The 27306-nt window shown below is 42.3% G+C and overlaps 2 protein-coding genes across 2 annotated transcripts in view; one reads left to right on the forward strand and one right to left on the reverse strand.

Moving 5' to 3' along the window:
- LOC115114189 (guanine nucleotide-binding protein G(I)/G(S)/G(O) subunit gamma-12-like) overlaps window positions 1-18960 on the forward strand; it is a 60008-nt gene extending 41048 nt beyond the window's left edge. Inside the window, exons 2-4 of the mRNA XM_029642248.2 lie at window positions 15439-15486; window positions 15592-15700; window positions 16022-18960. Coding sequence (XP_029498108.1) covers window positions 15608-15700; window positions 16022-16147 — 219 coding nt within the window. The 5' untranslated portion in view covers window positions 15439-15486; window positions 15592-15607 and the 3' untranslated portion in view covers window positions 16148-18960. The remainder of the gene's footprint in view (window positions 1-15438; window positions 15487-15591; window positions 15701-16021) is intronic.
- A 2729-nt stretch (window positions 18961-21689) lies between these two features.
- On the reverse strand, window positions 21690-24268 carry LOC115114885 (growth arrest and DNA damage-inducible protein GADD45 alpha-like). The gene is made up of 4 exons (XM_029643374.2): window positions 24086-24268; window positions 23284-23385; window positions 22928-23141; window positions 21690-22561 (listed from the first exon to the last, which is right to left on the reverse strand). Exons 1-4 carry the CDS (start codon window positions 24133-24135, stop codon window positions 22448-22450), a joined length of 480 nt encoding a protein of 159 aa, XP_029499234.1. The 5' UTR covers window positions 24136-24268; the 3' UTR covers window positions 21690-22447.
- Window positions 24269-27306: the final 3038 nt, after the last annotated feature.

Here is a 27306-nt window from a genome sequence, read left to right on the forward strand (position 1 = left end):
ATTGCTCCCATTGGGTTGTTCGGCCCTGGAGACTATACAAGCCAAAAATATGCAGTTAGAGGCGTTGCCCGCTTTTCTCCCTCGGTGGTCCTTTGGATGCCGGGGAGGGGCACCTTCCAGAAGGCCGACAGGCAGAGCTCCGCCGGCCAATCGGGATACGTCACGGATGGTCGAAGCCCCCGAATCCAGAGTGAATGAGGCTTCAGGCGAACGTTTGCATCTAAATACATTGTTTCAACCCAATTGTTTTCGAGTTCAACATGTGAGTTCAATAAAACATTTCCCCAGACACAAGGTTATAGAGAATGGTGCCGATTTTAAATAAAAATACATTTAAATGATTTCTCACAGTCCACGAGAGGGCATCATGCCCCCTCAGATGTCACTTTATGGGAGACTCGCTGCCTGCTCCGACCAATGGCGCGCATGTGTAGTGTCGCCCTGGGTAATGCAAACAATGGTGTCGGATTGGAGGCTACAATTCAGGATGGCTGGTACAGTCTGTATTTCCCAAAAGGGACGGGGTTTTGCGCCCCATTCTTGCGTGCCCTGAACAAGCATCTCAGAGTTTGTAAGTTTAAAATGCTCACAAACCGGCGGCTGTTACGGTCCATGTGTCCCGGCATTGGTTCACCACCTTCGACCTAAAGGATGCGTACATTCCTGTGCCCATGTACCCCAGTCACATAAAGTTCCTGAGGTTCCATTACGAAGTGATAGCTTGTCCCTATCGCCTCGTGTCTTTTCAAAGGTGGTGGAGGAGGCTCTGGCACCTATGAAGGGCCAGGGGCTGAGTGTGTCTGGACGATTGGCTGAGAGCAGCAGAGTCAAGGGAACAAGCAGTGTTACACACATCCAGGCCGGTGTTCAATGTTCAGTCTCTAGGTATTATTGTAAAACAGCTGTCTAACCCCATTGCAGCGCATTCCATTCCTGCGTCTCAAGAAAGACTTATGAGTAAACCACGCTTTTCTATGAACGGACAGTGTGTTTCCAGCTCTGCTTGGACCAATTTTGGTTGGGGCGCACAGTAAGTTTTTGCAGGTTCCTGCTTCTACTGGGGATGATGGCTTTCCCCTGGGACTGTTATTGATGTGGCTGTTCCAGTGTTGGGGTGTTAACATACTTGGATGCATCTCACCACCTAAACCGGTTGATTTCAGGTGTCCCCGACATGTCTTCGGTAATGGCCTAGTGGAGGGATCCCTGGCTACTGTCTCAAGGGGTTCTCATTGGCCAGGTGTTGTCCTGCAAGGTGGTCATGACAGATGTGTCCCCCTAAGGCTGAGGTATGCTGTTCGAGGGTTACTCAATTCGGGGAGTATGGACGTACCATCAACAAGCAGGAGGGGACTCGGTCCCTCCCCCTTCCCACCTTGGCTCACTTCCCATTGCTGTTGCTGTGGAGCAGTGTGCATTTCCTCTCAATTCGAGCAATGCATTTTCCTGGTTGGCTCTACTTGGGTATGGATCTGCTATCTGCGGGGGGTTGGTATCTTTCTCAGCAGTGGAGGCTACACCCCTGAGTAGATGCCCAGATATGGAGAAGGTTCGGCAGGGCCGACATAGATCTTTACGCATAGCGAGAAGACATGCAGTGTCATCTATTTTCCTCAATGAAGGACCCGAGTGCCCGGTTGGGAAAGTACACTCTGGTTCACCAGTGGCCTCGGACCCTCTACTCATTTCTGCCAATGTTTCTTATTCAGCCCACATTGTAAAGGGTGCACCGGGAGGGCTTGTCATTGATTCTTGCAGCTTCCTGTTCACAGAGATCATTTGATTTTAGATGGGGACCCGTGGCAACTTCAGTTGTGCAGGGACCTGTTGCCCCAGGTGCACTGGCAGGTTTGACACGCAATGCCAGAGATTTGGTTCCTATGGGCCCCGAGAGGGCCAATCTGATGGCCAGAAGTTTACCTCACAATGTTATGCTACCATTCAGTCTGCAAAGGCACCCTCCAGAAGAGGGCTGTCTCCAAATAAGTGGCACGTGTTTGAACTCTCGTGACAAGATAAAGGATTTGTACCTTGAGTTCAGTGCTCTGAGAGGGGCATCCTATGTTCCTACAGGAGCTTTTCGAGCAGGGTGGGAATTCTCCACACTAAAAGTGTACATGGCCTCTCTCATCCTTTTCATGTGGGAGTTTACAGAGTCTCCCCGGGGGCTCACACCCTGGTTGTGTGATTTCTGAAAGGTGTACAACGTTTCAGACCGGTCTTTAAACCTATTTCGCCCACAAGGGACTTGGCACTGGTTTTGGAGGCACTGTGTGCAGGTCCCTTTGAGCCTCTGGAGTTGGTTGCATCTGACGATCCTCCCCTACAAAACCTCCATGCTCATGGCTTTGGCCTCGGCTAAACGTGTTGGGGACATCCACGCGTTATCCGTACACCCTTCCTGTACTCAGTTCTCCCCGGGCCACTCTAAGGTGATGTTGCGTCCAAATGCGGCCTTCGCACTGAAAGTCATGGCCATGTCCTACACGTCCTTCGTTTTTGAGCTATTTCCCTTTTCACCTCCTCCTTTTGCTTCAGAAGAGCAACAAAGGTTACATGTCTTGTGTCCGGTGCGAGCCTTACGCACGTACGTTGAACAGATACAGGATATCCGGTTGTGTGACCAGCCTTTTGTCTGTTTTGCTAATCCAGCTCTCTAAGCAGCATCTCCCCCACTGGATTGTGGCCGCTTGCTGCTATCTCCCTATAGCAGCAAGCGGCAAGTGTTACCTAGTGGTGTACGCACCCACTCCACCAGGGGTCTGGGACACCGCCAGTGATGCGGAGACTCACATTTTCACTTTAAAATGTATGCCAAGCAAAAACCATTGAATGCAAAGTTTAACAAATCATACACCTATATGCAGAAGTCTACTTTCAACAATTGCAGTTAAGTACAATGAAATGCCTTATTCTAAAATGTATTAAATAGTTTTTATTCCTCATCAATCTACACACAATACCCCATAATGACAAAGTAAAAACAGGTTGTTAGAAAGATTTGCAAAAACTCAAATGGAAATATGACATTTACATAAGTATTCAGAACCTTTACTCAGTACTTTGGTGAAGCACCTTTAGCAGTGATTACAGCCTCAAGTCTTCTTGGGTATGAGGCTATAAGCTTGGCACACCTGTATTTGTGGAGTTTCTCTCATTGTTCTCTGCAGATTCTCTCAAGCTCTGTCAGGTTGGATGGGGAGCGTCGCTGCACAGCTATTTTCAGGTCTCTCCAGAGATGTTCGATCAGATTCATGTCCGGGTTCTGCCTGGGCCACTCAAGGACATTCAGAGACTTGTCCCAAAGCTACTCCTGCATTGTCTTGGCTGTGGGCTTAGGGTCATTGTCCTATTGGATGGTGAACCTTCGCCCCAGTCTGAGGTCCTGATCACTCTGGAGCAGATTTCATCAAGGATCTCTCTGTACTTTGCGATGTTCATCTTATCGATCCTGACTAGTCTGCCAGTCCCTGCAGCTGAAAAATCACCACAGCATGATGCTATCATCACCATGCTTCACCGTAGGGATAGTATTGGCCAGGTGATGAGTGGTGTCAGGTTTCCTCTAGATGTGACTTTTTGCATTCAGGCCAGTTCAATCTTTGTTTCAATAGACCAGATAATCTTGTTTCTCATAGTCTGAGAGTCCTTTAGGTGCCGTTTGGCAAACTCCAATCGGGCTGTCATGTGCCTTTTACCAAGGAGTGGCTTCCATCTGGCCACTCTACCATAAAGGCCTTATTGGTGTATTGCTACAGAGATGGTCTGGTGGCCACTTCTAGGAAGTGGTGGTTCCAAACTTCCATTTAAGAATGATGGCAGCCATTGTGTTCTTGGGGACCTTCAATGCTGCAGAAATGTTTTGGTACCCTTCCCCAGATCTGTGCCTCAACACAATCCTGTCCCGGAGCTCTATGGACAATTCCTTCGACCTCATGACTTGGCTTTTGGTTTTTGCTCTGACATGCACTGTCAACTATGGGGCCTTATATAGACAGGTATGTGCCTTTTCAAATCATTTCTAACCAATTGAATTTACCACAGGTGGACTCCAATCAAGTTGTAGAAACATCTCTTGGATGATTAATGGAAACACAGCCAAGGGTCTGTATACTTATGTAAATAAGGTATTTCAGTTTTTTAAATTTGCAAACATTTCTAACAACCTGTTTTCGCTTCGTCATTATGGGGTATTGTGATGTCATTATGGGGTATTGTGATGTCATTATGGGGTATTGTGATGTCATTATGGGGTATTGTGATGTCATTATGGGGTATTGTGTGTAGATTGATGATTTATTTATTTTTTAAGGCTGTAATGTAACAAAATGTGGGAAAGGCGAAGGGGTCTGAATACTTTCCAAATTGAATAATGGAGATTTATTTCCTTTGATTATGGTCTTGTGATGTGGGGCAGGTGCCTGCATTCCCCTTCACTGAGGTCATGGAGAAGAAACTGTCAGTTGACACAAGCTATTTTTCAAGGCTGTAATAGTGCAATGATTCAATGGCCTTAAAGACCCCCTTCTAACTCAGGGAAAATGAAAATGTAGTGCCCTGTTAAAATATTAAACAATGCACTTCCTTTCTTGAAGAAATCACTGGCTGGAATGATGAAAGGTCAGAACTGTTTGCATTTATAAGATGCTTAGGCCTACACCAAGTAAAGGGTGAACAAGTGGGTAGTGGGGTGGCAGTTTATCCTGATCATGCCAGTACTATGCGATGTAGTAGGGAGATGCAGCTTCCAACAGGCCAATGTTCTACTGTGTTTCTTTTACGCCCGCTACATAAGAGACAGAAGATTGCTTGATCAAGATGGGATACATCGAGAGCAGTTGCTTCGCGATGTATTGGTATTCAACTGCCATAAAAGTACATTATAAATTGGCGATTCCAATATTTTTGGTATCTCATTGTTCTGGCAATTCTAACATAGGAACTTCAGGCGAAAATGTAGCCTCCTTTTAGAACGGCCTTACCAAATACATTTAAAGGAGACGCTAGAGCTCCTAAAGCCCCCCCGGCCAAACCCGAACAGAGCTGGGACAATTGTGCTCCGCCAGGCACTGCCGTGGGTCTCCCAGGCACAGCCGGCTGAGATGTCGAGATGTTGCTACAATATATCCACATAATTTTCCCCAGGCTGTAGTGGCAACTCAGTTTCCATCACATTTTCAACTCTACTGTTTCGGCACAAAAGCTGTTGTGTTATTAGTAAATGTGACCACGCTGGCTAGCCAACAGCTGTGATGCAGTGCCTTAGACCACTGCACCAGTGGGAGGTCACATTATACATTTTACCGACATAAAAAGATCCCACCATGTCAAACAAACAAATGATCTGTCGGCATTTGTAAAATTATACAGAAGCTTCCTGTTTCCGTCAATGCTGTCCTGAATTATTTTTTTAGTCAGTATGACTTAACTGGCATAAAATTGTGGATAAAGTAATCCCTCTCACCCCCCCTCCCCCTGAAAAGATTTAGATGCACTACTGTTCCACTGGAGGTCATAAGGTGAATGCACCAATTTGTAAGTCGCTCTGGATAAGAGCGTCTGCTAAATGACTTAAATGTAAATGTAATGTAAATGGATGAAAACGTGGTTAGTATCGAGGATGATGTCTTATGAGTTACCTAAAGTTACTTAAAAGTACTGATTGCCGGAAACAGGGAACACAATTGCACACATTTCTCTTCTGAGGGAAACAACGTATTCAATTCTGTGAACAAAACACTTAACAGTGAATTTTGTATTCACTGATGACATTTTTATTTAAAGTTTTGCATAAGTTGTTATAAGATATGCAAGTCGGGTAATTAGGCAAGAAAATTATCATTAGTTCTGTAAATGTATTTAAGCATTTGATCATCGCTGTTCTGCTAGACATGTTTCCACACAAATAGCTTGTACACGACTGAGAAACTGTATTCAGCACATGTGAAAAAGAACATTTGATTTGATTTATTCGCCTACGAGATATTGTCATGCCAAAGATTCTACGACAGCGATGTTGAATGCAGAAATAGTCCAGCTAACAGGATAACATTTCTTCCCAGAGGCGGGCATTCTATCTCTAGAGGACACTTTTATGGCTGCTCTGTCAGTAGAGACTCAACATGGGTTGAAGAGTGCATGGGGCAGAAATGAGCCTAAAGCAATTACATGGGAATTTGGGATTTGTCGACTCTTCTGAAATGAGTTCAGTCTAGAGGCAGCTGTCTAGACAGAGCTGTGTTGTGCTGTTGGACCAGAGCTTGCTGAGCATTGGGTGAAACCTCTAAAAGCAACACGACCATTTTTTAATAAAGAGTGCCTGTGTGCATGTATGTCTGGAGATATGTGTGGACAAGGAAATGACTATATGAGTACAGTACTGGACAAGTGTCTTTTGTGTGTGTGAAACAGAAATATATCAAGTAATCTTCCGTAGTCGGTGGAGGTAGTTCGCTGGCATAGCATGACGAGCCACCTGGTCTGAGACCTGAATACTTGTGGTGTGTTATGGTGGCTTCCAGAGATAATATCAGGACTTAAGGTCAGCAGGCTAACACGGTCTTGGTGTGGCTGTACCAAGAACACAGGCCCTTAATGATTACTTTTGACTCTCATTTGCCACCAATGCTAATACCAGACTGGGTGGGGTCACCCAAGCTAAGTTGTCTCTGGAACCATGCCCTCTTCTTTGGGTGGTGCACTTTTTCCTCATCTTTTACCCCAGAACTGACGTCACCAATGTCTCACCCCTGCAGCTTTTTCTCTGTGAACCTACTAATGGTACAGCTCAAATAACCACTAGGTTTATGAAGTTACTGAACTCTCCCTGCACTACATTCTTCCAAACACTGGAACCTTGTGAGTTGTCTGCATGATCTAATCTTTCTATTTTTAACATCCACCGACTACTGTTCGAGTTGTCCGAGCTATTCGATTGGCCTAGGTGACAAAAGGTATCCAACAGAAAGACTGGACCAGTGCAGTCCCAACCAGTGTGCATGACAACAGTTGCTTGGCAAGCTAAAGGCTGAACAACTCTGAGCAGTTTTTCTGGTGGGAATGGAATGATGTCATCCTCTCTAGCTCCTCAGTGCCTCGGTGTTTCTCACACTTCAACAAACACAAGCTCCTACCATCAGCAGCTTTTCTGTTTCTCTCTCTCATCGACTTGTAAAACTATCCTACTTTACTCAGCAAAACCAATGGTCTTTTATGGTGTTCGGTAAACTGGGTAACGAAGTGAACACAACCAAGTGTTTACTGTAAACAAGTGATTGCCAGCGGGGCTGCTCTTCTATGAACCACAATGATGGTGTTGTAGGAGAAAACGATTTTATTTTATTCACAGACTCAGCTGGAAAATGCTCATACTGGCAAAAGAGCATGGCTCGACTGGTGTGAACAGCTACTTTGAGCTTTTCCCCTGCAGACAAGGGAACTCCTGCAGCAAACATACAGCTGTAGGATCTTAATTTGAGACAAACTTGCCACAGCAGGAAAACAACACTGCAGAAACAGAAAATGTGAATTATTATGTGGATTAGCATTAATTAACAATTTTTTTGTAGGGGTTGATACATTTTTAGTAAGGGAAAATCAAGTTTGACATTTCAAATAGGAAATTATAAACTTCAGAGGCACTTTTAAACCTGTTTTAAATGTCCTGCATTGCAGGAAAGTTCTCCTGCAACAGGGGGATCAAATTCAGATCTTACATCTGTGGAGTGAAACTGAAGGTGTTTCTCACCCTTTGCCTTGATGACAGCTTTGCACACTCTTTTCATTCTCTCAAGTGTGCCTTGTTAAAAGTGAATTTGTGGAATTTCTTTCCTCAATGTGTTTGAGCCAATCAGTTGTGTTGTGACAAGGAAGGGGTGGTATATAGAAGATAGCCCTATTTGGTAAAAGACCAAGTCCATACTATGGCAAGAACAGCTCAAATAAGCAAAGAGAAATGACAGTCCATCATTACTTTAAGACATGAAGGTCAGTCAATCTGCAAAATTGTGCAGTCAATCTGTAAAAAGTGCAGTTGGACTTTCAAATGCAGTCGCAATAACCATCAAGAGCTATGATGACACTGGCTCTCATGAGGACCGCCACAGGAAAGGAAGACCCAGAGTTACCTCTGCTGCAGAGCATAAGTTCATTAGAGTTACCAGCCTCAGAAATCAGTAATTAACTGCACCTCAGATTGCACCTCGCAGAGTTCAAGTAACAGACATCTCAAAATCAACTGTTCAGAGGAAACTTTGTGAATCAGGCCTTCATGGTTGAATTGCTGGAAAGAAACCACTACTAAAGGACACCAATAAGAAGAGGAAACTTGCTCGGGCCAAGAAATACGAGCAATGGACATTCGACTGGTGGAAATTTGTCCTTAAGTCTGATGAGTCCAAATTTGCGATTTTTGGTTCCAACTGCCGTGTCTTTGTGAGACGCAGAGTAGCTGAATAGCTGATCTCCGCATGTATGGTTCCCACCATGAAGCTTGGAGGAGGTGGTGTGATGTGTGGGGGTTCTTTGCTGGTGACACTGTGATTTATTTAGAATTCAAGGCACACTTAACCAGCATGGCTACCACAGCATTCTGCAGCGATAAGCCATCCCATCTGGTTTACGCTTAGTGGGTCTATCATTTGTTTTTCAACAGGATAATGACCCAAAACACACCTCCAGGCTGTGTAAGGGCTATTTGACCAAGAACGAGAGTGATGGAGTGCTGCATCATATGACCTGGCCTCCACAATCACCTGACCTCAACCAATTGACATGGTTTGGGATGGGTTCGACCGCGGAGTGAAGCAAAAGCAGCCAACAAGTGCTCAGCATATGTGGGAACTCTTTCAAGACAGCATTCCTCATGAAGCTGGTTGAGAGAATACCAAGAGTGTGCAAAGCTGTCATCAAGCCAAATGGTTGCTACTTTGAAGAATCTAAAAACACTTTTTTGGTTACTACATGACTCAATATGTGTTATTTCATAGTTTTGATGTCTTATTTTGATGGCTATTATTCTACAGTGTAGGAAATAGTAAAAATAAAGAAAAAGCCTTGAATTTATGTTTCTAAACTTTTGAATGGTACTGTATATAATTTTTTATATGCCAAGACTATTACATCAAGAGTAGTCTGATGGGTGACAATATTATCCTATCACTTGTGAATGATACCCAGCTTAAGGCAAGAAACAGTACATGCCTTTTTTTAGTGATTAAAAAAAAAAAAAAACATAGTTGCACAACTCATGTAGCCTAGCCCATAGGCCTATTTGTATTTGGTAAGGTTTGTATCACAACTCATGTAGCCTAGCCCATAGGCCTATTTGTATTTGATAAGGTTTGTATCACAACTCATGTAGCCTAGCCCATAGGCCTATTTGTATTTGATAAGGTTTGTATCACAACTCATGTAGCCTAGCCCATAGGCCTATTTGTATTTGATACGGTTTGTATCACAACTCATGTAGCCTAGCCCATAGGCCTATTTGTATTTGATAAGGTTTGTATCACAACTAAAGTGGCCAAATAACTTCGCAAAATGAAGCACATTAATCCGCACCGAGTGAGTTCCAAGTTTGGGGAAGATAATTTTCACCATATAAATGCACCTTTTATAATAAAAGCATTACATGCATAATCGCATTTGCGGTCACTTTTGAGAAGGGTGTTGTCCTGCTAATGGTACATTCGCGGTTATACCCACAACTGTCCCAGACTATGCTTGGAATATTTATTTCTTGCACGGAATTGAATAGGTCAACCTTTGTATTATGGGGGATAGTAGGTTGTCATAGGCTAGTGTTTTTGCTGTTTGTTAGGCCTACTCATCTTGTTGGTTGATGAAAAGTAAATGTGGACAGTTCTTCCAATATCTTCATGCGCCTTGGAATAGGATAAGGAAGCTTGCAGTTGCATCCCTGATGTGTCTGTCTTCACTTGCAGCCTGTGAGAAAGACCCGATCACATGATGGATAGTCATGTGAGTGAGAGGTGCTTCGTAGCACGCAGCCGGAGAAGGGAATTCTAATTATTATGTTCAGCCCAAGGGCACAACGGCCGCTGGCCACAAAAGGGTTTATTTAGGGGGCGTTACGGCCACACAAAGGGGATGCTGCTGGGAAATGCGATGCATTATCAAGTGCTTGTCAAATTGTGAATGAGATACTGATGAATCGTGTACAGCCTGCGCAAATAACAAAGCAGAGATCACGACGTTCATGCAACTTTTTTCAAATCATCATTAGAGTCGCATCATGCAGCCTTACAATGTATTATTAATCAAAACATATAGCCCAATGTTTGTATCACAACTAAAGTTACATTAATAACTCTAAATTCAGCATATAGGAGGACCTGTTTCTTTGTTAAACACTCAACACAGAATAGCCGCATGTGCACACTCCCTCAAATAATTTGGAGGAAATATAATTTGTATTTTACTCAGCTATGTTCATTTCACTCAGGTACGTTCAATTGTATTCTTCATAATATGAAATAATGCCAAATAATGCCAAATGCCAAAAATGTCTGCTAAATGAACAAGTGTAGCCCATAGCCATATATGCTATTCTGTTCTTATGAAATAGACCACATTTTACAGTTATTTGCTTGACAATCACAGGCTGACAACATTTCATGACCGCCACAGCCCTATCTACTGCCAATGTTTGTCTGTCGATTGCATGACTGTGTGCTCGACGTTATACACCTGTCAGCAACGGGTGTGGCTGAAATAGCCAAATCCACTCATTTGAAGGGGTGTCCACATACGTTTGCCATGTGTAGATAATCCTCTAAGAAAATGAACCTCGTGTCTCTATCATAATCTGTTCAAAAGTTATTGGAGTTTTACCCTTTTGTATGATGGCCAAAGTTTGTGTGACTAAATCAATGGAGGCCAGAGAAAAAAAAGTGGTAAAAAATAAGGAAAATTGCACCGCATCGCATCAGCTAGGCTGGATGCTGTGCGAGAATGAACTACCTAACAGGCTCGTGTTCCCGTTCAACTCGTCATCCTTCTTCTCAAAGACTTCTCACAAAGACAAGCGTGTCTCTGTGAAATGTCAACGGAGCATCGAGCGTACCGCAAGCTTTTTATCTTCAAAGCTTTTTAGATTTAATTCAGCTCGTCATGCAAATGTTGCTTTTTGCCACCTGCAGGAATAACTTTGAAGACTCCCCTTACTTGCTCTGACTTTGCTGATATCTACTTTATTGAGAAAATGTGTACTTACTATGACTGTGATATGTGGTTGTCCCACTTAGCTATCTAAAAATCACCTAAAACTAATGTTATCAAGCTAGGTGACTAACTGTCAATTCTTCATGGCTAGCTTGCTAGCTAGTTAGCCCTACTGACTTGATCTATGCACAATCCCATAGTAAGAGAATTGTAGGCAGGTAAACATGCCAAATTAACACACTACAATATTTGATACGTTAATAAATATATACTAAGGCAACATATGAGCTGTGAGAGTTTATTTTATTTAGCTTAAGCAAAAATAATGGGTTTTGCCTAGATGGGATATAGCTTTTGTCAGATTTGACTTTTTGTAGCAGTTTAGGAGAATTTACACAGCAGGATAGGTGCTCCGTTTCGGATAGTTTGATTTGGACTCATTCTCTGACCCTCCTGTGCTCCAATGTGCGTGTTCGTAGCACGGTAATATGCATATTGAAAAACACCCTGTGTGTGTGAGGGAGAGACCGATTTTGGGCTTTGAACTCGAAAAAAGTTCAAAGAGACAGACTTCTGTCTAGACTCCAAATATCGCGCCATTACACTCCACGCCATTTCCATGCAAAAGAGGAAACTTTGGCGTCACCACTTGTTTGGCAGACGCCCATAGCCTCACACAATGTCTATAGACAACTTAAATGAACACATGTCAATAAGCCATAGCCTTCTATAGATATAATCATGATGACGTTAAATGATTTTTTTTTAACTCCTGCAAAAATGTTTGTTTATAAGTGCTGGCATCAGGCAAAGCTGTACACATATTGTCAGAGGTGTCAAGTAATATGCTGAATGTAATATAAGTAATTTAGCAGATGCTTTTATCCAAAGGGACTTACAGTCATGCATGCATTTTACATATGGGTGTTCCCGGGAATCAAACCCACTATTGTGGCGTTGCAAATGACATGCTCTATCAACTGAGCTACAGAGCCTATTCAGAGCAAACTCTATTCTTTCTAGAGACTCACAAGGACTCCCAAGCATTGTGCTTGGAATGTAATGTTAATTAATAGCGTGTGTGTGTGTGTGTGTGTGTGTAAGGTACAGAAGAATAGTGGGCCTGCTCTATTCCGTGCTGTTGGTGGTCCTGTTGAGGTTTACATATGAGGGCTGGAGGGTGGTGTTGGGGTGGGCTATGTTATGGGGTGGTCCTCTCTCTGATCCTAGGCGGTAGAACTACTGTATGATGAAGCCTGTGTGGCCCCATGCCTTGGAGTTACTGCAGGGGGATGGGGGTGCCTTCCCAAAGTCAATTAGGATGGTGGTGGTGTTGGTTGGCGTCAGATTAGAGGCTTGCCAACCTGACTCACTTGGGCAGGTCTGAAAACTCCCTTTCACTACAGGCTTGTTGAACTGGTCTTTCGTAGCCACAGAAGAGTTTCTATGGTTCGGGGGCGACAGTTAATTCAGGTACCATCGCTGTACGAGGATTCAGTATCCAAGACCAGCTTACCTCTGCTACACAGTCATTTGGTAAGCTGGTCCTGTATACCATATTCTGTTCTTTGTAAGCATGCACTGTGAACTTCTACGAATTTCAGGTTGAATTTAAATATTGCCAAGTGACAGCCAACATCAACTGACTGCAGCTCTATCAGAATCAGCAGAACCCTGTTTGACCGAGGTAATGCAAGCACTGTCTTCCTTTAGGGACAACAGAACACAATTAGCTAAACTGCTCTGGCCTACATTTCCTTCTTTCCAAGAACAGGACATAAATATCTGGTCGCTGTTTACTGCTTCCAGGAGGGGTCTTTACTTTCGCCAGTGATACCCTAACCGTGTTCTTTAACTTGTTGAACAGGTTGCTCTTTTCATTGTGGCAGTATTTGCCCTGCTCTGAATATTACACAATGCGTCTCTCATCGTGGTTTCTAAGGAGACCAAGGATGCTGGAGTAATTGATTTTTACAAGGAATAGCTAGTCATTTATTACCAGAATATGTCAAAAAATATGGTATCACGCTTTTGTCCGAGGAGGATGCAACATACTTTTCTCCTCTGGTCGTTGACTGTTCAACTCTGTTAGCTTGGGTCATTATGTCAGTTAAACACCAGGAAATGACCCAGCAAAAAACATTAAGTGGGAAAAGGGAGTTTTTACCCCTCAGAACTCTCGGCCAGAAGAGTCTCCGGAAGAGTTAATAAGAAACAAAACTGCATAGTTTTTTTGTTGGTTTCAGATGGATTTATCTTCACTGGCATGCGGGGTTGGCAGAGATTGAACTTGTGGCACTGACTTTTTTTTTTACATTGGTTGTATTGTACACGGAAAGCTACATCAAGAAAGTAATTGAAAGTATCTGACATATTTATTGCAGCAACAAAGCTTTGAAGTTCTATCCTTATTGTCTCCCGCTTTTTCCAATGAGCTATTTTTGCTCCGGAGCGTCATGCTTTAATCAGTCAGGCCAGGAAACAAGAGTCCTCCCTCCTTCCTGGACACTAAGAGAGATACAGTGGACTCCTGTTGTAGCATCAAAGCCCTCAGAAGGGACCACATCCTGTTGGGCACAGGGGTCAAACAAAACAACCCAATCACTCTAACCAATGGAGGAACAGGAGAGCTTGACTCCCAGCTCTGGCCCTGTGCACACTTTTGTATTTTGATTGTTAAGTTGTGTGTATTTGCATTCAAATCCTTTACTTATTCTATGCATTTCTTTACAAACTCTCCTATGACATTCTGAAGACTGCACTGATTGCACTGATCGTTTAGTTCTTACATTTCAGTCTGCGGTAATTCCTCGACAGTGTGTTTGGAATAGGAACACACTGTAGGACTGTTAACGTTGGATGCTGATTGGCTTAGTTGAGGATTTGAGTAACACCAACAGTCTCAGCTTATAGAGCACATGGAATGAGGCAGACCTTTTTTTAATGGAGGTAGTGCTCCATTTATGTGGGCCTCTTTATTGCACATGTGATGTTTCTGTTTATTACACAATATATTCTGCCGAAAGGTTTCCTGTCTCTGGCAGTAAAAGATAAAGCGTGTGTGTGTGTGTGTGGGAGGGAGGGAGGGAGGGAGGGAGGGAGGGAGGGAGAGGGAGTGAAAAAGACACCGAAACCAGAGATCCCAGGAAGCCGAGTAGAGGATGTGTCCAGGCATGTTCCCATCGTCCCTGTAAATGATTATCAGTGGAATTATAGCTCAGAGAGAATGTCTCCTCCAAACCAACTGTGAACTTCACCCCACTGTTCACGACCACTCAGGACTATACTCTCTACTTTAGATCCGCTGTTCTACTTTGGTGCACTTAAACTACCTTCTGTTATGTAAAGGGTGCCAAACTGAGCAAAAATATATTTTGCTCAGTTTGGCAGTTTCCACCACCTTACTTTGGGGCAGCTGCTCACGGCTTGTGTGTGTGTGTGTGTGTGTGTGTGTGTGTGTGTGTGTGTGTGTGTGTGTGTGTGTGTGTGTTTGTCTTAATGGTTTGTACTACCGACTCTGGCGTTGTGTGTCTCTGTGCACAATGAGGAAGCCCTTGTGATGTTATTTATGGGGAAAAGCCTAAGAAGAGAAAGTGTGTGAGCAGAAGCCGTTAACCCTCATGTTTAGCCTTGTTGCAATCAGCTGCAGCGCCTCTTTAATATGTCTCCTACCACTGAAACATGGTTATATCATGCAAAGACATAATGGAGAACTGATTGACATCACACTTTGTTGACACAACAGTAACCCTCCTCCACAAAAGCCACCATCTCACTGTGCTCTTTCGTTCTATTATTTGTTTACTGTTATGGTCCCTTTGCCGACATATGATTGCTTTGTTTTGACATGCTCTACCGTACGGTGATTTTTCAAGTGGCTGGCAAAGTGTCATAACTGCTTCTCATGTGTCAAAGATGTGTTGGTCTTTACTGTCCGATTTGTAGGATGTATGTCTGGGGCAAGATGGAGGGGGGAAATGTTTTGTCCCAATGCTTGCTTTAAAGAGAGTGGTCATGCTTTTAATGAAATGATTGCAGGTTGATTTAGGGCCCTATTCAGTCCATATAGCAGAGGTCCAGCACTAAAGCCCAATTGAAATGTAAAGGCAGTGTTCCCGCGTTCAGGGAAAACGCTGCATACGTCGGTTCAAGCGGAAATGACCTTTACATTCCTATCGCGCATTCTGTCATGCTTCAGCCATACAGATTGAAAAGAGCCCTTAATCAGGTTATTTACTTATTTATTTTCTGCAGGTTTTTTTCCCAAGACTCAATAAGGTTGGATTTCAAGTCTTTGACTAGGTAAGTGTTGTCCAATTTGTCTATATATTTGCAGTACTTATATTTGTGTTTTTTCATTATACGTTCTATTCTATGAGGTACTTTTGTTATACTTAATGCATATAGTGGTGTGGAGGCCAAGATGTCATCGAAGATGCCAAGCTCTAACAACATAGCCCAAGCCAGGAGGACAGTACAACAGCTGAGGATAGAGGCCAGTATTGAGAGGATAAAGGTATGGTATGCTGAAAGTTAGACTGAGTAGAAAGCCAGGAGGACAGTATAACAGCTGAGGATAGAGGCCAGTATTGAGAGGATAAAGGTATGGTATGCTGAAAGTTAGACTGAGTAGAAAGCAGTGTTGAGTAAACAATAAAGTGCATTTTCTGGTCCTTACCTAAATGTCTCCCTAAATGGACACCAACTTGCAGCTAAGGATGATCTGTTGTCAGTGAGTGTCTGTGTACGCGTGTTTGTGGGATGGGTGTGTATGTGTGAGACTCCTGTGTCGGCAGAAACCCTCCCATTCACACTCTCATGTCTCTCTGTCCTGTAGGTATCCAAAGCCTCTGCGGACCTCATGCACTACTGTGGCGAACACGCCAAGTACGACCCTCTGCTCATGGGCATACCTGCCTCAGAGAACCCCTTCAAGGACAAAAAGCCCTGCACTATATTGTAGTGAAGCCTTTTTATTTATCTGTTTGCTTCTTAATGTTGCCTGTATTTTATTTTCCGGGGAGAATTGGGATCTAAAACCACTGCTCATCCATCAATCTTGCCTTAAAGCCTGTAACATTTCCCTTTAATGAAAATGCTGTATTTTATCACTCAATTTGAACTTGCCATGATTACATACATAACATACAGTAAACAGTTAGAATATACACTACCATTCAAAAGTTTGGGGTTACTTAGAAATGGTCCATTAAAATAACATCAAATTAATCTGAAATACAGTGGAGACATTGTTAATGTTGTAAATGACCATTGTAACTGGAAATGGCAGATTTTTTATGGAATATCTACATTAGCGTACAGAGGCCCATTATCAGCAACCATCAGTCCTGTGTTGCAATGGCACGTTGTGTTAGTTAATCCAAGTTGATCATTTTAAAAGGCTAATTGATCATTAGAAAACCCTTTTGCAATTATGTTAGCACAGCTGAAAACTGTTGTTTTGATTAAAGAAGCAAATAAACTGGCATTCTTTAGACTAGTTGAGTATCTGGAGCATCAGCATTTGTGGGTTCGATTCCAGGCTCAAAATGGCGAGAAACAAAGAACTTTCTTCTGAAACTCGTCAGTCTATTCTTGTTCTGATAAATTAAGGCTATTCCATATGAGAAATTGCCAGGAAACTGAAGATCTCGAACAACGCTGTGTACTACTCCCTTCACAGAACAGAACAAACTAGCTCTAGAAAGAGCAGTGGGAGGCCCCGGTGCACAACATGGTGTTTATACTTGCTTACTATTGTTTGTACAGATGAACGTGGTACCGTCAGGCGATTTGGAAATTGCTCCCAAGGATGAACCAGACTTGTGGAGGTCTACAATTTTTTCTGAGGTTTTGGCTGATTCCTTTAGATTTTCCCATGATGTCAAGCAAAGAGGCACTGGGTTTGAAGGTAGGCCTTGAAATACATCCACAGGTACATCTCCAATTGACTCATATTTTGTCAATTAGCCTATCAGAAGCTTCTAAAGCCATGACATAATTTTCTGGAATTTTCCAAGCTGTTTAAAGGCACAGTCAACTTAGTGTATGTAAACTTCTGACCCACTGGAATTGTGATATACAGTGAATTATAAGTGAAATAATCTGTCTGTAAACAATTGTTGGAAAAACAACTTGTGTCATGCACAAAGTAGATGTCCTAACCGACTTGCCAAACTATAGTTTGCTAACAAGAAATTTGTGGAGTGGTTGAAAAACGAGTTGTAATGACTCCAACTTAAGTGTATGTAAACTTCCAACTTCAACTGTAGATATTCCTTTAAAAATCAGCCGTTTCCAGCCACAATAGTCATTTACAACATTAACAATGTCTACACTGTATTTCTGATCAATTTGATGTTATTGTAATGGACAGAAAAATGCCCTTTCTAAAACAAGGCCATTTCTAAGTAACCCCAAACTTTTGAACGGCAGTGTACATTGGGACACTGACTGTTAGTGTCTGTCTGATTTAGCTCAGTGGATTTAACCATGGTATCCACCCATCACTTTAACAAGTCTGTTATTTGTCTTCAATCGTATCTGCGGTCATGTCTGTTACAATGACCGTATATAATGTATTTCAGGCTTTGGAGTCAGGGTTGGGACATTTGACTGTATTATCTTCTCCCCATTGACTCATGCTGTTTATTAATAACTTCCTGGTTTAGCAGGGAGTCACCTGGGTTGTCAGTGACCAATGGAGGAAGTAGACATCATCAGAGCCTTCTATTAATGTAAAGAGCAGAAGTGTTTGGTTAGTGCAGAGCATATGTCAACTCAATGCCAATTGTCGGATAGGAAACTGCAATGTATTGCTGAGGCAGGTCATTCACCTAGACAACCTTAGTATACAGCACTCCTCCCAGCCATTTAAACCAGGTGTTACGTAACCTAACACTGTGAGCCAAGTCGCCTTACCTATTATTTATGATAGAGATCATATAATTAATGTATAGTTTGGTATTTTAAAGAGGTACAAGTATTCCGTTGGGAGAGACCATAGAAGATGCATCAGCTGGGCGTGTGGGTTGTAATTAACAATGTAATAAATGATTTTCACTCCAACCATGTGCACTATATCATGTATTCAAGGCTGACCCCAAAGTCCAGAGATAAGTGTCCTGTTGAACAGTAAGGAATAGAATGTGCTGTATGTCGTTCAGCTGTTGGGAACATGTCCCCCGTGACAAATCTAGATGAAACTAACCAGCTGTATCTGTGTGGTTAGCACCTACGGGCTGGAAAGTACAATTATCTTTTGGGAACAATTAATCTTTCTGTGCTGGATTGCAGTGATTTCTAACTGAATCGTGCCATCGTTATGTCTACGCCTTGTCACTAGTAAAAGAGAAACAAAAACATGTCTGATTGTACTTACCTGGTGCTACTGTTTGTATTGTTGGTGTTAGCCTCCTTCCTCTAAAAGGTACTTCATTAGTCATAAAGGTCTTGAAATCAGAGACAAGGAAACCCAGTAATCCATTACGAATTCTTCAGCGATGACAATTGTATCTCGACTATGTGTCTCTCTAACAATGGGTTTTAATTGCCACAAACTTAGTACGCTAAATCAGGCTACCGTTAATTTGTGTGCCATCACCAGATAATTCTGATTCAACCAGCATACCAGAAATGGCCTTAATGTACCTTTTGGGAGACTCTTACGTGACCCTTGTGAATCTGGTGGATTAAAGACATCTGTATGTGGCTTTGTTCTCTCTCTGCCGTAGTACAGTCGCTCCTACTGTTAATAAACATGGTTTTATCAATGCACCTTGTTTTGTCTGCCTCTTTGTTGCTTTCTCGCGTAACATGCTAGCTTCCCTCAGGGAAGTATTTTTTCATTATGAGTCTGACGATTTGTACTACCTCATGTGCAAGAGTACATTGTGCCCATTACGTTAAGATAATCTAACAATGAATCTCAGAAAGCGTAATATTGAAATGTAGCATCCAATGTCACTCAGATCAGAAGGGAATAACATTCAAATTAAAAGGGGATGCAGACCAAGCTTATCCATAGGACTCCCACCCACTCAGCAGTTTGGCTCAGCTCCAGTCATGTGGCCTAAAGAGAGCTACTGCAAGTTATCTATGGCCTAGCCTTGCTTCCTCCCATTACGTGGGTTCTAGCGGACATGTATTTATACCTTACCATGAAGAGAATAGAATAGGCCTTGGCCCATGGCCATCTGGGCCCAGTGAACAGGAGAGAGCTAAACATAGAATGTAACGAAAACCTTGTTTCCGCTCTCCGGGAGAGGAGGAGCTATTTTGGGGATTTGTCAGCATAGCCTGAAGCTTGTTGCCCTTGATTTTATGTCCTTATCTTTGGGCAGCTGGTGGGTAAACATGTTTTTTTCCACTATGAGGAAAATGGTGGATCGTAACCAAAAGAGACATCTTAGCTATGGTTCCCTCTTGCAGCTGGGAAAGCTAGGCACCGTTTTACCATCTCACAGTGGAAGCCTTATGGCACAGTGTCGTGCACAAGCCTGGCTGCACAGTAGCAGTGTATTGATATCAGCTCTAAGTAGACATATCAGCCATGAAGCACACAGTGTAATCCTGGTGAGCACAATATCATTGTGTTCCAGGGCGACCCTGGTGTGCACATTGCTTAGGCCTGGCAGGCCGACTGACCGCGGGCCTCCCTCTGTGAAAGCTTGGCAGTTACAGTGTCAGTGTGTTGGAATGTGCTGATGTGGGGGATGCGGGGAGGGGCGGGGCAGTGTCGATCCAATCTCTGCACTGTTGGCAGTCCCCCCCCCCCCCCCACCCCCCCGTGCCAACCATGGCATCTAATCTACTGGCTACTACCAACCAGTGCACCCTCATGGTATTATAACACTGTTGTTACACAAGTTAGTGTTCTTTGTTGCGTAAGTGTAACACGTTGAGTGTCCTGTAGATGTAAAACATTGTCTCAAGACCTCCCCCCCAGATACTTTGAGTGGAAAATATGAGTCTGATTAATATGAAATCTGTCATCACCTGAGTCTTTATTTCCTTATACAACCTTCTAAAATGTGTGTTGATTGTGATAACCTGAATGCACAGGGGTACCCAAGGAGCAGGTTGGGTAGATACTAAAGCCTGGGGATTGTCAAATCCCTTTCTTGAACTCCTCCAGTACCAACATAACACTTACATCAACCCTACCCTAATTATATATAATAAAAAAATAACCTTTCCCCTACACCAACACAATACCACATGACATCAGTGTTAGAATTCTCCACCGGTTGGTCACAAACCTTCAACACAGTGCGGTCGGGAAGGTCTACCAAATCCGGTGTTATTACTATATAATATACAATATTATTAATAAAAACATAATAGAATCCATTTAAAACAACTTCTTTTTAGTTTGTGCTACAAAAATAAAACTATATAAAAAAAAATACAAAATCATTAAGCTATGGAAAAAGGTTCTTAAAGCCAATTACAATGAACACACAACAGTGAAATATCCTTCTCATGTGGAAAGAAACTGGGTTTTGTTCTGCAAAGGTGACAAGCTCTTCTCGTGATCATAATGAAACGGGGGTAAGCCTGCCTTACATGAGCTCTGACATCATCCACACTCGACGCCAGCGTCACATGTGAGCATGTCACTCAATAGCAAGTGGAGGAAGGAGTGGGTGGTTTACACAATCTGCACCCACTGCATTCTCCCTTACAAAGCTTTACAAAGACTTCCAGTCATGTGTCCTCTAACACACCTTCCCTGTGAAAGACGAACCGGCTCAAAAAGCCTTGCTTTTGCATGAGTTTACACTATTACCTACCCCAGCAGAGGTTTTGCATGAGTTTACACTATTACCTACCCCAGCAGAGGTTTTGCATGAGTTTACACTATTACCTACCCCAGCAGAGGTTTTGCATGAGTTTACACTATTACCTACCCCAGCAGAGGTTTTGCATGAGTTTACACTATTACCTACCCCAGCAGAGGTTTTGTAATATGTTGTATTGTATGTAATATGTCCCCACTGGCCATACACTATTAGTTGAAGCTGTGAACTTTATTCCTTTTTCCATTCTACCTTTATTCACCTGAGCACTCACTATTGTCTAATTCAATAGCTAGTTTGGCATGCAAGTGAAAAATCAAAGCATTTGTACCGAGCAGAAACCCGGATTGTCAAATGTGCTGCAAATGTGCGTGCAGTACTTTTCCTAGTGAGGTGGCAGGCAGACGTAATGCATTCAAAGAGGTATGCAGAAAGGGCACTCAGCTCAATCATGGGCTGAACTCAGGACGGGTGAAAACCGTTCGGATGAATGAGCTCGGCCTTGCTGACCCAAGCAGAACAAAGAGTGGAGTGGGGGGGGGGCTATTGTCACCCAGGGATGAGGATGTCACAGAGTCCATAGAGGCCAGTGTGACCTCCATGATCCACACGTGATTCCCTATACAACTGTCAGAGGGGTCAAAGCTCAACTAGCTTGGTTACATTTCCAGAAATGAAGAAAAAAAATGAATGAGGACCATCAAGTTCTGGCTCCAATACTTTTTATTGACAACAATAATATACCTGTGTCTTTACAGACAATTGCAGAGAGATAATGGTATAAAAATTGTAAACATAAATACATTTAAATATCATAAGAAATAACTTAACTGTAAAAAAAGAACTATTCACTTGTGTAAAAAACTGTTGGCAATGGAAACACTGACTGAATGCATAGTATCTTCACTGTTCATTGGATATTTAGCCCTTCCCTTTTTAAATAATTATATAACAATAGTAAAGACAACATCAACATTGTGAATACAAAAATACAACAAGTCCAGTGTTTCTACAAGTGCTCTGTTTCGGCAAAAAGAGAGGCCTTGGTTGTCTCAACAACAGTGGCTACAAAAGAGCTCATCTTTTTGTTTCTCTCAATCTTTTAAGTCCCCACAAGGTGAAGTGCTCTGCCATACATGATTTTATCTTTCTGTACAGTGTGTCCATCTTCCGTTAAAAAGCACAGACGTCGGTTTCGGTCTCGTGACTGAACATAAAAAGTGCCTCGTCATCTCGCCCTGACTGCCATAGCTGATAGTTCAACTCCACCAGACCCAGTGGAAATCCACCCCCTTTTGTGGATCTGGATCTGATCTTTTTTTCTTCTCAAAATGCTTTATTTTGTGGTTGTTTGTCTTCTTTTTCCTCCATCAGGAATTTTCCCAGGGTAGTGTGTCCATCAGGGATCACTCTACTCCCGTACAGAGAGAGTCCTTCACAGGTCTTGCTGTTGGGGGGACCCTTCATCGCTCAGGGAGGTTAATGATGGGTACCCACTGGTCCATGCACCGGCTCTCCCTGCAGAAGCGGTTCACTTTGCTCAGGGCTGGGTCTTTCCAGGAGGAGGAGTGTGGGCTCTGCAAAGACAAGAGAAAAAGAGAGAGAGTCAATAGTTGCAAAAGTATCCTAATGTAATCCTAATTTTATGGCCTGCAATAAAATAGATAAACACCTGGGAGTTTCAAGACTATGAGCAATTCAAGTTATTTCCCTCAATGAAAATTCCACAGAAGTCATTAGTAGCAAGACTGAGTTGTTCGGTTACAGGACACAAGGACTGAGTAATTAGTGGGTGTGGGAATGTTCTGGCATGTCCAGAGAGAGTGTCTCATGTGCCCCAGTAAAATAAAATAACTTTTGAACCATTTTTAGCACGTGTTTGTGTTTGAAAGTTATGGTTTTTGAGTGAATATAAGGTGAATAAAATGGAAATAGATACTTACAGTGACCAGGACACAGTGCAGATCCATGGGCTCTCCCCCCTGTGTCCCTCCGCCGAGGATCTCTGCCAGACGCCTGGTGTTGTTAACTCGCAGGATGCTGATGTCATTCTCACAGCAGAATGCCTGGATCAGGGTGAAGTGGATCTGAAGGGCCACGTCCTTTACATCCTCGTCATCTGTTGCCAGGATGCACAGAACCACATTATCTGGATCTCTAATGATGAAAGTAACAGATATGTGGTTAGTAACACAGTAACAGAACATGAAACGCAGACATTCTAAACAAGTATGCATAGACAAAAACTACATCATTGGAACTTTGAACTCTCATTGGTTTTAAAGTGTAGCCTACTTACACATTCAATGATTTTGCTGCTTCATAGACCCCTACTGTAATGCATCCTTGGGGTAATGCCAATGAGAGAACCTCTTCCAATGCTTTTGCCACTGTATCCATCCTAAAACAGAGAAAATAGTGTATTATTAAAACTCACATCAACTTTCACATATGCATGGGCAAAGCTCAACTTATTGAAAAGGAGGGTATGCCAGGGCTCGTCTATCTGACCTGGCAAACGAACGTTACAGCCAAGCGCAGGAGCTGGCTATCGTGTACTTACTGGAGTTAACGTTAGCTAGCTAGCTAGCGTAGGTAGTTCTGTACCTTGACCTAGCTGCGAGGCCAACTGACTGATTTGCAAGTTCAAACTCTGACACCGCGTTTGTTTTTCGGTGCATGTCACTCCACAATTGACAAAACTCCTAATTGTATGATGAGTACAAAGATAGTCAATTACACTGAAGTTTTAAGTTCAGGTCAAAAGTGTTTCCCTAAAATTACCTGACACCGGCGTTACAGTGTTAGGCTAACTGCAGATTGGCTGGCCGAAACGCGTCTCGTGAGCTCAACAGAAAAGCTGGCGTTACATATTCGAATACTGCAAATACTTCAACAAAGCCAACTAACCAAGTCATAGCAACGTTGTCAAATGACTTAGACAACATTACAGAAGTTAAATATCTGAATAACAATACACTGAAGTTTTCAGCATTATTTTTGAAATGTTACATTGCATTGCTTGCCAATTTCAAGCAAGTGAAAAGAGAGCCATTTGCAAGTTGCACTGGCATTGACGAAAGCGCTTTAAAGTAGTTTACCTTTCTGCAGAATAATCCCCACTTAGTTCCTCAAATGTCATTTTGCACATGAAATCAAAATCGAGACAACAATATTGCTTGCTGATATGTCACTGTTAGTGCTAGTGAAGTTGTGACACTGTAGCTACTCTGTTTATCGCTGTTGGAAATGAGACAACAACCGGTGTCCACAGATAATATCGCAAGAACAATGCAAGTGCAAAGGATAATGTCAAATATTTGCATACTTAACATCATTGGCCACATGCTAATTTACTAAAATCCTTTCTGGGTGGGGAATGGCTGTAAATTGAGTGGCAACAGTAATGAGATAATCTGATTGGAAGACGATTTTAGAGAGGCGTGGTTTCTCTCCAGCTGTTGCAGCTACAATATGTGAGGTGCTGTGCCTCGTTAGGAAACCGGTCAAAATGTGTTATTCAAGGTCAATTTAGTTATTCAAGATAAAAAAAATATATTTCAAAAGTTTGAAAGAAACGCTTTGACTGTATCGCTATCTGTCAGTGCATTTGTGCATTTTGTAACAAGCACACAACACACACATACACAAACGTATCCAAAGGGTCTAAAGAACGATGACAAGTAAAAGAGAGCGGTATCAAGTGGCAAGTGCTCCAAAGTTGCCCTGAACTACTAGGCTACTCTGTATGCTAAACCATCATAGAATGAGATACCATGTCTGTCAAGAAGTCAACTTCATAAACCAGAAAAAAAATACGTTCATCAATTGTATTATCGAAAATGGAAATGGTCTACATATGATGACCTGATCACCTGTATTTTGCAAGGGAAATTATGCAACCTCACCTGTTATGAGAAAGAGCCGGGTATGGAGACAGAGCAACGAGACGCTACCGGTTTCTGATTGGACAGTCGGCAGAGCGTGCAAAACCGCTGCTCCTGGAGGGGAAAGTACAAACGCATGGCGCGAGAATGGTGACAAAGACTTTGCGAGGTAAGTAGGCTGGCCTATGCGTGCACGAAGAAAAATATGAGTCAAGGAATATGAGGCCTACATTTCAGAGGCCCATCTTCAAATAGGAAAGGTGAAAAAAGTATATTATTAGGCCTATTTTATCTTTAACTAAGATGAGCTGGGAATTATGGTTGTCAATATTAATATATCGGTAATCTTTGGTATGATGACAATATAAATACAATTGACCTATAAGGATCAAATGCAGTGCTTCTTCTCGTTGACTACGGTCTCCCGATGGGAGTGTTGGCTTACGGCCTCTGACAAGAGATGTTATGGCCTCTGACAAGAGGTCGGGCCTTATGGCAGAGGTGACAGTGCACACGTTCCATTACTACATAGTTGCTGGTTCCCTCCTCAATCACTATATAGTTGGCAACAGTGGGATAATGGCCAGTGGTCTCTCAGGCTTTTGTTTCTCAAGACACAGTGGAATAGTATTTATTCTATGTATGTGGGTGTCCAGTCTAGACATCTGCTTGTAGGTATGGACTGTTATGTCACAGGTAGTAGAATCCCGCTCTTTTCCTCTTCACAGCATCTTTACACATTTGTATCTACATTTGGCATAACCAGCTTATTTGATGCTTTTAAGACAAATGCATGCCTGGAAAAATTAGTTCCAGTGGTACCAAATGTAATTTCATTGCCCTCTGCTGAGTTTTCAGGGGTATTTCTCTCCGCCAAACTCGGTTCCTCTACCGAGCTGACAAGGTAAAAATATGTCGTTCTGACCCTGAACAAGGCCCACTGTTCCAAGGCCGTCATTGAAAATAAGAATTTGTTCTTAATTAACTGACTTGCCTTGTTAAATAAAGATCAAATAAAATAAACATGGCGCCAAGGAAGCTGAGAGGGCTGAACAAAACTTGAAGGTGAGTTAAAACGCGATCTTAAAGGGGCAATCTGCAGTTGCTGTATACAGTCATTTTGACTTATACATTAATTATATGTACCCGTTGATTCAATCTGTATCGTTGAATTTACAGATTGTGCGATAGAAATGTAAAGGTAATTCAACGGTTACCGTGAATACAGTCTCCACTAACGTGGGAACGTTGCCTCTACATTTCAATCACGCTAGAACGCTGTATTTCTGCAATATGCATTGAATAGAGTCCTTGCAGAATATAACTTAGAAATGTCTCATGAATTTAGTTCAACTGTCGACTCGTACCGCATCAGAACCCAAAATATAAGCTTGTTTGTAAACAAAATAACTGTAAACTATTATAGCCTCAAAATATGGTTAAAAATTCAATTTTGATATCACGGATTGATGGTCAGTTTCTCCATCCATCGCTGTCTATGAATCTGAGAGTGGTTACATTTATAGCCCCATCCCTCAGGTTCTTAACGAAACATGGCAGGGATTACGCTGTGTTATTTAACTGCTTTCATGGTTTTCTGTTGGACTTTAGTATCTTGGTCACTTGGTGTACAAAGCAATATGATGACAGTTTAGATTTGTTGTTTTAGAATTAAATGTATTTTCTTCTAGATCGACAAATGTATAGTTCTTGAAAGTTGGATCCTTTCATGTAATGCCCCTTTTTATACTCCAGGGGGAGATAGAGCTTCATTGATCATAGAGCAGCATGGAGCTCAGTTCTAGAAAACAACTTTGATTTTGGCCTTTTGATGCCATCAGTTTGTCTCAGAGAATATTCAGCACTACGCTTCAAGCCTATCTATACTTTAATATCAGGTTGCATTTGGTTACACATTACTGTTTTATCTACTATATCAAGAAAAATATATATATAAAAACATTTAAAAGTATTTTACCAAGTCATGTTACCAGTAGGACTGTGTAGGTTAATAATATTATACCTATAATAGTATTTTTAATAAATATGAATTATTATGCTTTTTTTCTTAATGCCGTCCCACTAGAAATGGTAAAACATTTGATATTTTCCAAAAATTCATACCCTAGAGTCGTGTATACAGTCAGTGTTTATTTTGTGACTGCCATTGTGGGATATTGAGCTGCCCTTATTTTACATGTGAAATGCATACAATCAAAATATGACAGTACATCATATTAATGTAATTACTGAAGGGAGCCCATGCACGCTATATCAAACTTAAAGCTTTTATGAGTCTAATGAAAAAAATAACCCCAGGGAGTGTTTTGTAATGGGCAAAAGCTCAAAGCTCCTCTCTCTAAGCAGGGAGCAGTAGTAGCTACAGTACCCTTGAGGAGCCAGCGGCCCCATTCTTACTTTATTCTCTCCTCCAG

This window comes from Oncorhynchus nerka, linkage group LG9b (genome assembly GCF_034236695.1).
Source record: "Oncorhynchus nerka isolate Pitt River linkage group LG9b, Oner_Uvic_2.0, whole genome shotgun sequence".
NCBI classification, from domain to species: domain Eukaryota; kingdom Metazoa; phylum Chordata; class Actinopteri; order Salmoniformes; family Salmonidae; genus Oncorhynchus; species Oncorhynchus nerka.

Coding starts and splice junctions, on each gene's coding strand:
- LOC115114885 (XM_029643374.2), bottom strand. CDS start 24,135: ATGTGCAAAATGACATTTGAGGAACTAAGTGGGGATTATTCTGCAGAA. Junction 23,386..24,085: donor GGGGATTATTCTGCAGAAAG/GTAAACTACTTT, acceptor TCTCTGTTTTAG/GATGGATACAGTGGCAAAAG. Junction 22,562..22,927: donor TGCACTGTGTCCTGGTCACT/GTAAGTATCTAT, acceptor TTGTCTTTGCAG/AGCCCACACTCCTCCTCCTG.